The sequence below is a fragment of the Rana temporaria genome, chromosome 11 (genome assembly GCF_905171775.1).
Source record: "Rana temporaria chromosome 11, aRanTem1.1, whole genome shotgun sequence".
NCBI lineage: Eukaryota > Metazoa > Chordata > Amphibia > Anura > Ranidae > Rana > Rana temporaria.
In genome coordinates, this window is record NC_053499.1 from 115,939,895 (window position 1) to 115,953,785 (window position 13,891).

At 41.0% G+C, this 13,891-nt stretch overlaps 1 protein-coding gene across 1 annotated transcript in view; it reads left to right on the top strand.

Annotated features, from left to right (window-relative positions):
* DPP3 (dipeptidyl peptidase 3) overlaps window positions 1-13,891 on the top strand; it is an 80,953-nt gene that overhangs the window by 14,333 nt on the left and 52,729 nt on the right. The window contains exons 2-4 of the mRNA XM_040328888.1: window positions 5,314-5,606; window positions 9,916-10,005; window positions 10,108-10,245. Coding sequence (XP_040184822.1) covers window positions 5,334-5,606; window positions 9,916-10,005; window positions 10,108-10,245 — 501 coding nt within the window. The 5' untranslated portion in view covers window positions 5,314-5,333. The remainder of the gene's footprint in view (window positions 1-5,313; window positions 5,607-9,915; window positions 10,006-10,107; window positions 10,246-13,891) is intronic.

Here is a 13,891-nt window from a genome sequence, read left to right on the forward strand (position 1 = left end):
GATCAGTGTAAACACAACATCTCCCCGTTCTTCATAGTGACATGTCACTGATCAAATGCTCCCTCTCATCGGGAGCAGCGATCAGTGACGTGTCACTCATAGCCATGCCCCCTAACAGTTAGAATCACTCCTTGGGACACACTTAACCCCTTCAACACCGCTACAGGTTAACCCCTTCACTGCCAATGTCATTTTTATAGCACTGATTGCTGTAAAAATGACAATGATGTCAAAAGTGTCTGATGTGTTTGCCATAATGTCGCAGTCACAATAAAAATCGCTGATCGCCACCATTAGTAATAGAAAAAAAAATTATTAATGAAAATGCCATAAAACTCCCCTATTTTGTAGACGCTATAACTTTTGTGCAAACAAATCAAACGCTTATTGCGATTTTTATTTTTGGTAAGAAAAAAAAAATGTAGAATAATGCGTATCGACCTAAACTGAGGAAAAAAAATGTTTTTATATATTTTTTTTTTGGGCATATTTATTATAGCAACAAGTTAAAAATATAGCTTTTTTTTTTTAAATTTGTCACTCTATTTTTGTTTATAGCGAAAAAAAATAAAAACTGCAGAGGTGACCAAATACCACCAAAAGAAATCTCTCTTTGTGGGGGGAATAAAGGACGTCAATTTTGTTTGGGAGCCATGTCGCACGACTGCACAATTGTCGGTTAAATCGACGAAGTGCCGAATCGCAAAAAGTTGCCTGGTCTTTGGCCAGCCAAATAGTCCGGGGCTTAAGTGGTTAAGAGTGCGGATCACTTTTCCTACATTACTTTACTCAGCCAGCGACACTGGATCGAGCACCCGGGAGCTCTGCTATCTATGTGTTGTATGGGTAGTAGCACTGACTTTTCTGTTTTATAATAAGTGTATTCATGTACCAGAGGAAAATAAATGCAGTTTCCAATTCTTGAAATTGGTTCTTTATATAAACTTAAAAGTCATGGTTTGATTTGGATGCCCCTCATACATACCTGGGCTGTTCTGGGGATGGGGGGGATCTTTAATCCTTGACTCCCCATACACACACTTTTCTTGATCCCGGTCTTCATTATCCCTTATTTATTTTCCCTCTCCGTTCCTTTTCCCTTTTTCTTTCTTTCCATTTCCTTTCCTTTCTTTTTCCTTTTTTTTTCCTTTTCCTTTTTCCCCATCTTGAATCTATGTTCATTTCCTAGTCTACCAGCCATAAGAGACCGTATACATATGGATCCTTTAGTATCAATTCACAGGCTTGAGCACCTTGCCAGAATACACTGATATGTATATTGATGTATGGTCTAAAACAGGGTTCGACAAATTTCCGGACGCCAGGTCGCAATTGCGACTAGAATTAGCGCCCGGGGGAACCTGTGTCTCTGTGCGTCCCCCCGCGCAATCGCATCAGGCCGCTAATTAAGGCCACGGCCTATGCTTCCCAAGGGCGTACCAAGGGGACTGGAGCCCAGCGAGCTGCCGGCCGGGATGGATCGGATCATCTTCGGATGAGAGAGCATGCAGACTGTCTGTCGTGGAGCCGCCGCCATCAGCTGTGCCTATCTGTGTGAGGGTCGAGGATGATGGCAGCAGAGAGCACAGACATAGGTGGCAGGTACTTTTGCCTCCGGCCGCCTCTCGCCCTGGGGATTGGGGAATTCTGCTGAGGGGGCGGGGCCACCTACGTCGCTGCCACAGGGAGTCACTCGGTAAAGGAGCTGCCTGGAGGCTGTAGACAGTGCAGAGTGCACACGTCAGTCACGTGACATCACACACAGAGCGCGAACAGCGGTCTTAAGGTAAGAGAGAGTGGCAAAATGCAGCCACTAACCATTAGTGTTGGAATGTTGGCGTCTATAGATGCAGGGATATTAGTTTTAGCATGGACTTCCATTTTAATGGTGTGCTGGGTCTTTCACCAATACCAAGCTCCATGTTTTAACGCCATCAATACCAGCATATTTTTTTTCCCATTTCCCAAAAAACTTCTGAAAAAATTGCACCTTGGGGTGTCCACTTTGCAAAAAAGGGATCATTTTTGGGTGTTTATACTGTCCACTCTTTTCGATATAAGGGAAACATTTTCAAAGTTGTAGTCCTTTTTCTGTTCAGTAGTAAAAATAAAAACCCAACCGGTATTCATTTGTGTACAGTGTTGCATGACCCGAGTAATTTCCAAACCATGACCGCACTGAAAACAGACATAACGGCCTGGTAATGAAGCGTCATATACAGGGGAAGTACTGAAGTGGTTAAACATCAAACGCAACCACTGTGCCCCATCAAACGCAACCACTGTGCCCCATCAAACACAGTGTACCAACAGTGCCGCCTGTCAGTGCCCATTAGTGCAGCCTATCAGCGCACATAAGTGAAGGAGAAAAATAACTTATTTGCAAAATTTTATAACAAATAAAAACAAATTTTGTCTTTTGAAATATTCTGTCTTTTTTTTCTGCTTAGGATCAGGCGTGAGCAATTCTTATTGCCCAACGACCCAGATATGCAGTTCTGGGCGCTGGGCAGCAGATTTAAAAAACTGGCTCCTAACTTTTTCAGTTGGCTCCTAGATTCTAAGCAAATTTGTCAACCCCTGGCTCTAAAATATATATTCCTTTTATAATTTTAGCAGATTTTTGCCTTTATGTTTGTTTGTTATGAATCTGTGTACAACTATTTCTGGGTGTACCTTTTTTTTAAAAAAAAAAAAAAACCTTCGATAAAAACATTGAACAGGAAATTATGTTATACACCAAATTAACCAAACTGTAATGGGCACATTTTTTCTAGTCTATATATGAAGATTTTAGTATGCTGTATTCAGTGGCACATTTTGATATTATTTAGTTTTGGTGTTCTGAAAGAAGAATTGTCATACACCTTCTGTATTGCTCCATAGCAACAAAATATATTTCCTCTTTGAACCTATTGTGAAATTTCATATTTTGTAATATTTATGGTAACCAACATGGGTTGTTCCTCAGAAATTAAAAACAAAATGTCGTCATTTGTAGGATGCTCAGTATAGCCTTGCCTATAAGAAAATAATATAGTGAATCTTTTTTATTATTTTTGCTGGCCTGAGATTCTTTTAAAAAAAATAAAATTAGACATGTGAAGCAGGGTTTTATTCAATAAACTGTAATATGTGCCCGATCTTTACACAATGGCAGATCCATGTGTGTGTTTTTTGCTTAAAAATGCAACAATGGTTTACTAATGCAAAACAAAGTATAAGAGCCGGTTCACACTGGGGCGACTCGTCAGGCGACACAGCCGCCTGACAAGTCGCGTCCCATTGTAGTGAATGGAACCGTTCTAATAGGAGCGACGCAAGTCGCTCCGACTTAGAAAAAGGTTCCTGTACTACTTTGGGGGCGATTCGGGGCGACTTGCATTGACTTCAATACTGAAGTAATTTTGCAAGTTGCCTCTCAAGACGCCTTGAGATCGCCTTGCCGAATCGCCTCCAAAGTCGGGTCGCCTGTGTGTGAACCGGCTCTAAGAAATCCTATTAAAATTTGCAATAATCCTTAAGGCCCAACTCCATGAAACCTAATAAACCCTACCTTGCATTGGGGCTGCACCCGCACTGCAAGAGTTAACTGCTCATTTTAGTGTAAGGGGGTGAAAATAACTTTTACCTGATCCTTTGCCCTGGCAGTCGGGGGAACTACACTTTAGCAGTGGATTGTCGCGCTTCTTCCTCACTTTCAGTACAGGGCTATGATCCCTGGCATCAGTCCCGATGATGTAAGAAGATTTTAGACCGCCAGAGCATAGGGAAGGAGAGGCTGTGGGGACCGATCTAATGGTGCAGGAGCAGAGGCTCAAGTAAGTAAGGGGTCGAATTTCTAAATAATTTTCTTTCGAAAATCTTATCTTAGAATTTTCGTTCGTATTTCGCACCATTAATGGGCTGCAGCAACACCAGATTTTGGTACAGCCATCAAATTTGAGTAATCGGCCATTTTGGAACTTTTTTGAAAAAGGATAAATTTTTTAATCGATGATGGGAGAATCGTGCGAGAAATGTAATAGAAAAAGAAATGCACATGTGCAAGAAAAGAAAATTCCCGGAAAGAAAAGAAGATTCCCAGCCACAAAAATTATTTTCTGTAGCAACAGGAGGTGAAATTGGAAAAATTTGAAAGGCTTGGTTGGCCGAATTTCGAAATCGATGGTGGCGTCATCGGATTTTCTGACTTTCAACTGAATTATTTTGAAATTCGATCATGTATGGCTGCCTAGTTTTTAAAATAGGTTCCTTTAAGCTAGTGTTGGAGTCGCCAAACTTTCTAAGCAAAGGGCCAGTTTACCGTCCTTCAGAGTTTACGAGGGCCGGACTGTGGTCAGTGGAAGTCGAAAAGGTCCCGACGTCAATGGGGAAAAATTAACACCCATTGTTTGTTTCAGTGGGAGTAATTGTGCCCCGTCATTGGGTCCCATTGTTGGTGTCATCACTGATGTCATTTTGCCCCATTGTTGGTGTCATTGAGAGAAACTGTGCCCCACTGTTGGCGTCACTGAGAGGAATTGTCCCTTATCTTTGTCATTGTAAGGAATTGTGCCCTGTTTTTAGTGTCATGAGGATTTGTGTCCCATAGTAGGTGTCATTGGGCCTCATTGTTGGTGTCATCACTGATGTCATTTTGCCCCATCGTTGGTGTCATTGGCCCCATTGTTGGTGCCATTGAGAGAAACTGTGCCCCATTGTTGGTGTCAGTAGGAGAAATGATGCCACATTGTTGGTATCCGTGGATGAAATGGTGCCCCAAGGCCCGCATAAAAGTAAGCAAAGGGCCGCAGTTTGGAGACCACTGAGCTAGTGCATTGTTGGTTCATTTACCTTTTCCTTCGATTTCCCTTCTAAATGTTTTTTCTTTGTCTGAATTTCTGACTTCCTGTTTCTCCTCAGTAAACTTGCCCCCATCATCCAAGCTGTTCTGGCTGGGGGTTAGTCAGCCAGAACTGCTTACTGAGGAGGAACAGGAAGTGATAAATTCAGACAAGGGGGGGGGGGACATTTAGAAGGGAAATCGAAGGAAAAGGTAAGTGAACCAACAATGCACTAGCTTAAAGGAACCTATTTAACAAACCTTTACAACCCCTTTAAGAGTGCTTTACCATGGAGGGGCGCGGCATGCGAGAAGAGTGCTTTTACCATATCACCCTGACCTAAACAAATAGTTAACTGGTACACTGCAGGTGCAAACCCTATGCAAGAGAAGATATTTTTAGATTTCCTCATGAAGTTCAGCTTTAAAAATGCTTCCATGTACTTTATTGTTACTATGTACAATAATTATTCCTTCTTTTACTTCAGGAAGAACATCTACAAGCAACATGGCGCCCCCATCTCAATATGTCCTCCCTAACGATCTGCCAGTTGCTTTGTTGGATTGCGAGGAGGCCTTCTCACTCCTTTCATCAGAGGAAAAGCTTTATACCCATTTCATGTCTCGGGCATCATTTTATGGTGGTTTAATAGTTTTGTTTCAGACGTCGCCAGAATCCCCAGCCATATATATTCTGCTGAATAGGATTTTCAGGGCTCAGAAGCCTTCAGCACTGCATGAAGTGGCTCTCGCCCAGGGACTAACTGAGGATGAATTCCAGGTATACTAATGTTGTGCACTGCCTGATTAAGCAATCATTTCTGTGACTTGACTTTTTTCTTAATGGGTATGCCTGACCAGACTTGAGGGATAAATGAAAATACATTTGGGAACAGTCATAACTTCAGAGATCCTTTAACTACTACTACACATGTACGTGCAATATTCTTGCAAGTCGATCAAACGATCAACTTGTTTCCCATAGGAAAGCAGTAAGCAAATAATACATTATATTCAAGATAAGCACATCTATAATTGATTTTAAATTGTGTGTGTGATTATATATTTTCTGATGATTAAAATAGGGTTTAGAAAGAGCAAATTTAGAGTGTAAGTAGATCTTTAAACTATAGCACTTGTAAGATAATATGCAGTTAAATCTAAATCCTATTTTTTTTCTTATATATAACTGCATACATATATACTTTTTTTTTTTTATCCTTCTTCTTTTTTTCTTTTTTTTTTTAACAGTCACGTTTTTATTTATCTCCAAAAGGAGAAATAATCAGTGTACACAAAATATAACTTGAAAATTTAACATTACTGAGTACAACAAGGCACGTAGTTCTATTTAGTACAAAAAAAAATCTTATTATACTTGCATCAGTATTAGATGCAATAGTTCTAGAAGAATTTTCCAATAGCTTAGTAATTTAGTTCTTTCTTTTATCTGGAATAAATTGACCTAATCATGTACCCCTGGAGTGTGAGAGGAGAGGGGAGAGAAAGGGAAGAGGAGTAGGGGAAGGGGGGGGGTACAAAAAGTGGGGGGAGCCAGGCATGTGTTAATAAAGGGGATAGATAAGTATAGTTATCTCTCCTCATATATTCACTTTCTTGGTCAGAGGTCCTCAGTTTTTCAAACCTTTAACTCTTAGGCCTCGTACACACGTTAGGTTAACCGATGAAGCTGACTGACGGTCCGTCGTGCTTACACACCATCAGTTAAAAAAACGATCGTGTCAGAACGCGGTGACGTAAAACACGACGACGTGCTGAAAAAACAAAGTTCAATGCTTCCAAGCATGCGTCGACTTGATTCTAAGCATGCATGGATTTTTAACCGATGCAAGTGCCTACTAACGATTGTTTTCTTCCCATCGGTTAGGAATCCATAGGTTAATTTTAAAGCAAGTTGGCTTTTTTTTATCCTAAGGTTAAACAACCTATGGGCTTACACACGATCGGTTTGGACCGATGAAAACGGTCCATCAGACCGTTGTCCTCTGGTTAACCTATCGTGTGTACGAGGCCTTAGACCCAATCACCCCATATTTTTTGAAGACATTTGCGGCTCATGTATGTACGTGTTTTTAAAGTGGTAGGATAGAATCAATCATAGCTCTCCACTGCGAAACCATGGGAGGCTCGGACTGCTTCCATTTAATCAGGAAGGCCTTCCTGGCATAAAATATAAACAACCGCTTGCATGTATTTGGTGTGATAGTATCACAAATACACAGAAGAAGGGTAATAGGGTCCATACCCACTGAGTTTGTGGTAACCACTTCTGTCCAAAACTGCTGGATGAAGGAGCAGGGCCACACGACATGTAAGAATGTACCCAATTCATTAGCACACTTGGGGCATCTATCAGTTTGAGTTGGGTACATCCTTAAGAGTCTCTGAGGAGTATAGTATGCTCTGTGGAGAAACTTGAGTTGGATATATCTGTCCCTAGCCTATATCCTCAATGGGATATATTGTTAGATCCCCTCCTCCCAGTCTTCATCAGCAAGGCAAGTATATCCTCCTTCCATTTATAAAAACAATTTAGTCCCTCTGCCTGAATCCTCACAAGATATCTGAAGATATAGCGAAGAAAGGATTATTTCCGCACTATTGGAAAAAGAACTACATACACATACTCAAAGTGATTGTAAAGGTTTTTTTTTTATAACCACTTGCTTACTGGGCACTACCTACCCAGACCAATGTTCAGCTTTTAGCACTCACTCTTTGAATGACAATTGCGTGGTCATGCAGCGTTGTTACCAAATAACATTTTTATCATTTTTTAGAGCTTTTTTTTTTGGTGGTATTTAACTGTTTCATAGTTTGTAACATTTTTGAAAACAGGTAATTTTATTTTTTCTCCTTCATTGATGTGGCACTGATAAGGTGGCACTGATGGGCGTCACTAATGGGTGGCACTGAAGGGCACTGGTGGGTACTGGTAGGTGGCACTGGTGGGCACAGATGAGGCAACCACAACTCTATATGAGGGACCGATGTCCTTCTGACAGAAACCGGTGATCATGAGGGGGGGAAAAAATAATTACCGATCTTTTGTTTACATCACGTGATCAGTTGTCATTGGCTGACAGCTGATCATGTGGTAAGGGGGTGGGATCGGCCCCTTACTCCGATCTGTGATTAGCAGTGTCTCATGCACAGGAGAATGTCATTTGATGGCCTCCCGGCAATTAACCACTTGCTTACCGGGCACATATACCCCCCTCCTGCCCAGGTGAAATTTCAGCTTCCGGCACTGCGTCGCTTTAACTGACAATTGCGCGGTCGTGCGACGTGGCTCCCAAACAAAATTGACGTCCTTTTTTTCCCACAAATAGAGCTTTCTTTTGGTGGTATTTGATCACCTCTGCGGTTTTTATTTTTTGCACTATAAACAAACAAAAGCAACAATTTTGAAAAAAAAAATCAATATTTTTTACTTGTTGCTATAATAAATAGCCTAATTTTTTTTCCAAAATTTTTTTTTTCTCAGTTTAGGTCGATACGTATTCTTCTACATATTTTTGGTAAAAAAATTTTTAAAAAAATCGCAATAAGCGCTTACAAAATATGGGACAGAATTATTATTATTATTATTATTATTTTTTTATTTTTTTATTTATTTTTTTACTAGTAATGGCGGCGATCTGCGATTTTTTTTTTTTTTTTTTTATTGGGACTGCGACATTATAGCGGACACATTTGACACATTTTTGGCGCCATTCACATTTATACAGCGATCAGTGCGATAAATATGCACTAATTACTGTATAAATGTGACTGGCATTCAAGGGGTTAACACAAGGGGGTGAGGAAGGGGTTAAATGTGTGCCTGTATTGTGTTCTCACTGTGTGTGGAGGGGGGGTGACTGGGGGAGGTGACCGATCTATGTCCCTATGTACAAGGGACACAGATCGGTCTCCTCTCTCCCCTGACAGGACGTGGAGCTCTGTGTTTACACACAGAGCTCCACGTCCCTGCTGTCACCGCCGATCGCGGGTACCTGGCGGACATCGCGACCGCCAGGCACGCGCATCGGCATCTCGGGGACGCGCCGGGCGGCCGCGCCGGCACGCTTGCGCGCCCCCCAGTGGCCGGAGGAATCCAGGATGTCAATTGACGTCCTGTTGGATATTTGGAGCCACCGTGAGGCCGTCATTTGACGATGGCCCGGGGCTCAAGTGGTTAAGGTCTGCGCTGTAGCCATCATGCGGGAAAAGGTTACATAACAAACATGTCATACTTACAAAACCCTTGCACAAAGCAGCCCCAATCCTCCTTACTTTGTCAATACTTTGTAAAACCCCCTTTCGCTGCAATTACAGATGCAAGTCTTTTTGGGGATGTCTCTACCAGCTTTGCACATCTAGAGAGTGAATTGTTTGCCCATTTTCTTTGCAAAATAGCTCATGCTCTATCAGACTGGATGGAGAGCGTCTATGAACAGCAATTTTCAAGTCTTGCTACAGATTTTTTCAATCTGATTTTTATTGAAATTTTCATAGTTTTGCAATATAAAATGAACCCAATTTGAACATATCTGGAGAGATCTGAAAATGGCTGTGCACTGACACTCCCCATCCAACCTGATGGAGCTTGAGAGGTCCTGCAAAGCAGAATGGGAGAAACTACCCAGAAATAGTTGTGCCATAACTTGTAGCATCATTCTCAAAAAAAGGCTTGAGGCTGTAATTTGGGCCAAAGGTGTTTAAACAAAGTATTGAGCAAAGACTGTGAATACTTATGTACATGGGATTTTTTATATATATATTATTATAAACGTTTGCAAAGATTTTAAACAAACTCCTTTCACATTGTCAATTTGGTGTATTGCTTGTAGAATTTTTAGGAAAATAATTAATTTATTCAATTTTGGAATAAAAGGCTGTAACATAAAATGTGGGAAAAGTGAAGCGCTGGGAATACTTTCTGGAGGCACTGTGTGTGTGTGTGTGTGTGTATGAGATTATATATATATAATATATATATATATATATATATATATATATATATATATATATATATTATTGTATATGTTTTGTATTCACTTACATTTTTACCATTAATTCCACAGGCTCTGTTGGTATATGCTGCTGGATTCTTTGCAAACATGGGAAACTACAAGTCCTTTGGCGATACTAAGTTTGTCCCCAACGTCTCCAAAGTAAGTTCTTGTTTCATTTTATGTTAATCATAAGTTTTCCACAGACTATGAAAAATGTATATTTTTTTTCAACTTTTATAATTGACTGTTATTTGCCCTCAGGACAAATTGGAGAAGTTACTACGGGCAAGTGATGCTTTTGCTAAGGATCCGGAGGGAATTGAAAGCCTTTGGAAAATTGTTGAAGAACATATGTACTCACTAGAACCACGTGAGAGGCAGCTAGGACTGGGAGACCAGGTTAGTACCAGGATAAAGCACAGCAATATAGTGTGTGCATTTTCTTCTCTGTCTTGTTAAAAAATAAATTTCTTGTGATGTGTAGTGAGTGATATAATGTATAGTGTCCAGTATATAATTGATATTTAGATATTAGTATGATGACTATAAATTATGTTCCGCAGCAATACCCACGTTCTCCAGAGTGCATTTGATTTGACTTCCAATACAGAACAAAGTCCACAGACGATACAAATCGTGTGTGACAAGACTGACCTCCAAAATTATATTGCCTATCCACTGAATGGCTGAGCAATTTGATTGGCCGTCTTTGATCTACATCCTGTCTTTCAGAGTGACAGATAATGACCCCAGCCGGACACATGCCCTAATTTGCATTCTTGCATATTAACAATCTTCCTCTGATATATGTAATTAGATTACAGATCTGTCCCCTCTGATATGTCTAGTAAATCTTGTTTGGCCACTAACCCCTTTTGATATGTGTAATTAGATTACAGATACCAAATGTGGCCTGAGTACAGGTTTGATGTGTAAAATGGACTTATCCTGGATCTTTGCATATTGACAATCGACAAGCCTCTTTTGATATGTGTAATATGTAATTATTTTAACAGGTACCAAATGTCAACTGAAATCTAGCCTGGTCAATTTTGGACTTATAATATAATATCCCACATAAATCGGCCAACATATTACAACATGATGGACGATATTTTTGGTGTGTGGAAACATACTTGTGTTTCAATGCTTGGGGATGTCATTGCATCCATTTTCTGCATGGCCTAAATAGCCATGCTCTGTACCTATGTCAAATATGTTGGAGAGATGGTGTGCTGGCTCTTCAATATGGGTCGATGAGGCTTCAAAGTACATTTTTTAGACAATGGTAAGGTGTGGACCAAAGCCCCATTGAATTTATGGCTCCTTGTGCAACTCAGGGGACTGCTTAAGTGTGTACATTAGCAATTTAAAATGTCATAGCTCACTACAGTTTATTATTCATATAATTTTGAGATCATTTGCTGATAAAATGTGTTCATTCTAGCCCCTAAGTTGAAAAAAAAGTCTAGATCAGTTTTGGAAATGTAGGATAGTTACAATTTCAGGTTTTAGACTAAGCATGAAGGGCATGACTTAACTGCAACTATTGGTAGATTATATTGTAGGGAATATGAAATTCCATCTACAAGGTTTAAAAAAGCTTTTATAGTGTGTGTGTGTAAAATATATATATTATATATATATATACACACACACTATAATGTATGTATGTTGCTTACTTATAATTGCAGTATCCCTGAAAAGTTTTTTTCATTTCATAACAATGGAAATGATGGACCCAGGACTGTATTTCTGTAGTTGTATTTAACCCTTCTACTTTTTTTTTGTGGCTCTTGTACCAGTGGAATTTACTAACTTTAAAGTGCAACTTTTGTTTGAAAATTTAGTCCTGCTAGATCACTTCAGGCTGGCCCCTTTTGCAGGTACAGTACAACCTTGGTTTGAGAGTAACTTGGTTTGAGAGCGTTTTGCAAGATGAGCAAAATGTTTTATTAAATTTTGCCTTGATATACAAGCGATGTCTTGATATAATTGTAGCGTCATGTCACAACTGAGTATAAAAGAGAAGAGAGGAGCCTCTAAGTGTAGCAATATGGTTACATTTAATGATGGTACAACATTTAGCAACTTATTGCTACACTTAGAGGTGTCTCTCTTTTATGCCCAGTAAAAAAAATGCTTTGATATACAAGTGCTTAGGATTACAAGCACTATTCTGGAACAAATTATGCTCGCAATCCAAGGTTTTGCTGTATAGCTATGTAGCATGGTTTTGTGAGAGTAGGTCAATTTCCAGGCTTGGCTGGCAGCCAAGCCTGGGTGTGTTTTGATCTGGGTTGGGAGTGACTCAAAGTAGAGCTGGTTGACTAATAGGCAGCATCACAAGATCTCCCACTTCTTTCCAGAATGTTCTGGCGTTTTCTGGAAAGAGGTGGCGAGGTGGAGCTGCTTGGGGTGTTCTGAGGAGCTCTGACCAATCCCAATCTGGCAGAGAGGCAGGCCTATCTAAATACCCAGGGTCAGCCCAGCCGGGGAGGAGTTGTTCGAGAGGAAGCTGGAGATGGAGTGCTAGGCTGTTGCTGCCTTGGAGGGAGCTCCCCAATCTGGGGGGAGGGGGGTAGGCCTTGAGCCTGGAGCTCGGGTGCAGACAGGTCCCTTCTCATGACACACGGAGGTGTCCTGGACAGGTAGCACTGGAGCAAGAGAGGACCAAGGAACAGGTCGCAGCCAAGAGGGCTGGTGAGTGACACAGAGTTGTGAGAGGACTGGGGAGGTGTGCCTGAAAGGGAGGGAGGTGCGCATGCGTGGAAGCATTGAACTCGCGCGATAGAGAACGTCGGTGTCGTCTACGTCACCGCGTTCTCTGTCCGTGCGGATTTCGGTTTGATGGTGTGTACAGCCATCAGACCGAAATCTCCCAGCGGACATGTCCGATGGAAACGGTCCGGCGGACCGTTTTCATCGGACTGTCCGCTCGTCTGTACGGGGCCTTAGACCACGTATCATTTTTGCTACACTAAAGGGACCCGTGGTCCCTGCCTGCAAAGGGCATCTGCTTTAGGCCTGTATACCAGAGTTGTATATACCGTAGGTGTATATAGTCTGTCCCATTATATATTGTTCTTCAATCAGTTTGGGCTCATGAGTATCCCATCCAAGTTTATTCCCCTCAGTAAAAATACAAAACAAAGTTCAAGGGCTGGTTTTCTGCCTGAGGGTAATTGAGAATTGTGTGCCTGGCAGAGCAGGGTGGCAGACGGACCACAACACTCAGTAGCCCCTACACGGGTAAGGCTACAGCTATATAAAACATAAAAAATAAGTACCTATACGGTTTAAAATGCAATAATACACTGTCTCACCCTGCTCTGCACATGCTCATCTGCTGTCTGCCTTAAAACCAAATTCAACTCTCCTATGCTTTACAGCCAAGGAAGCTGATTCTATTTGATCTGCAACTACTATGGTGCTGCACATGTGATCAGTTATGACGCCAGCCATTTGGTGGTTTGACAGTTTGGTTGAGGAAACAAGCAAATATGACAGTTGGTAATCCCGACATTCCAGGAATATGTAGCTGTTTTGTGAAACTGTTGAATCGATGGGTTTAGTTCCACTTTATGATTTATTTCTGCTCAGGGGCTGTGGGCTTCAGCAAAATGGCAGCCTCCAGCAGGAAGAAACAGAAGCAATGCTGATGGAAATTTGTAGCATATATGAATTTTTGGTAGCATAATTATTAATGTGGAATGTATGTTCCTTGCTGAAGAACTTTACCCATAACAACCCGATAAAAAAATAAAGTTCCACTTTGAACGCTTACCTATAATTATTGAGATAATATTGGAGTGGAGTATTTATACAGTGTGTATCCCTGACTGGTTTGTGCCTAGTTCACACTGGCAACGAAAGCAGGCATTTTCAGACAATATAGATACAATAGTTTTTATATTAACAAGTGGGAATGTACAAGAAGTCCAGCGCTGCCAAGAGTTGCTCATATCATTGTGGACTGGGCAGAAATTACTCTGGCCTCTCTCAGCAAATCACCGGAAAGGAACAAGGAATACCCCAGCGGACT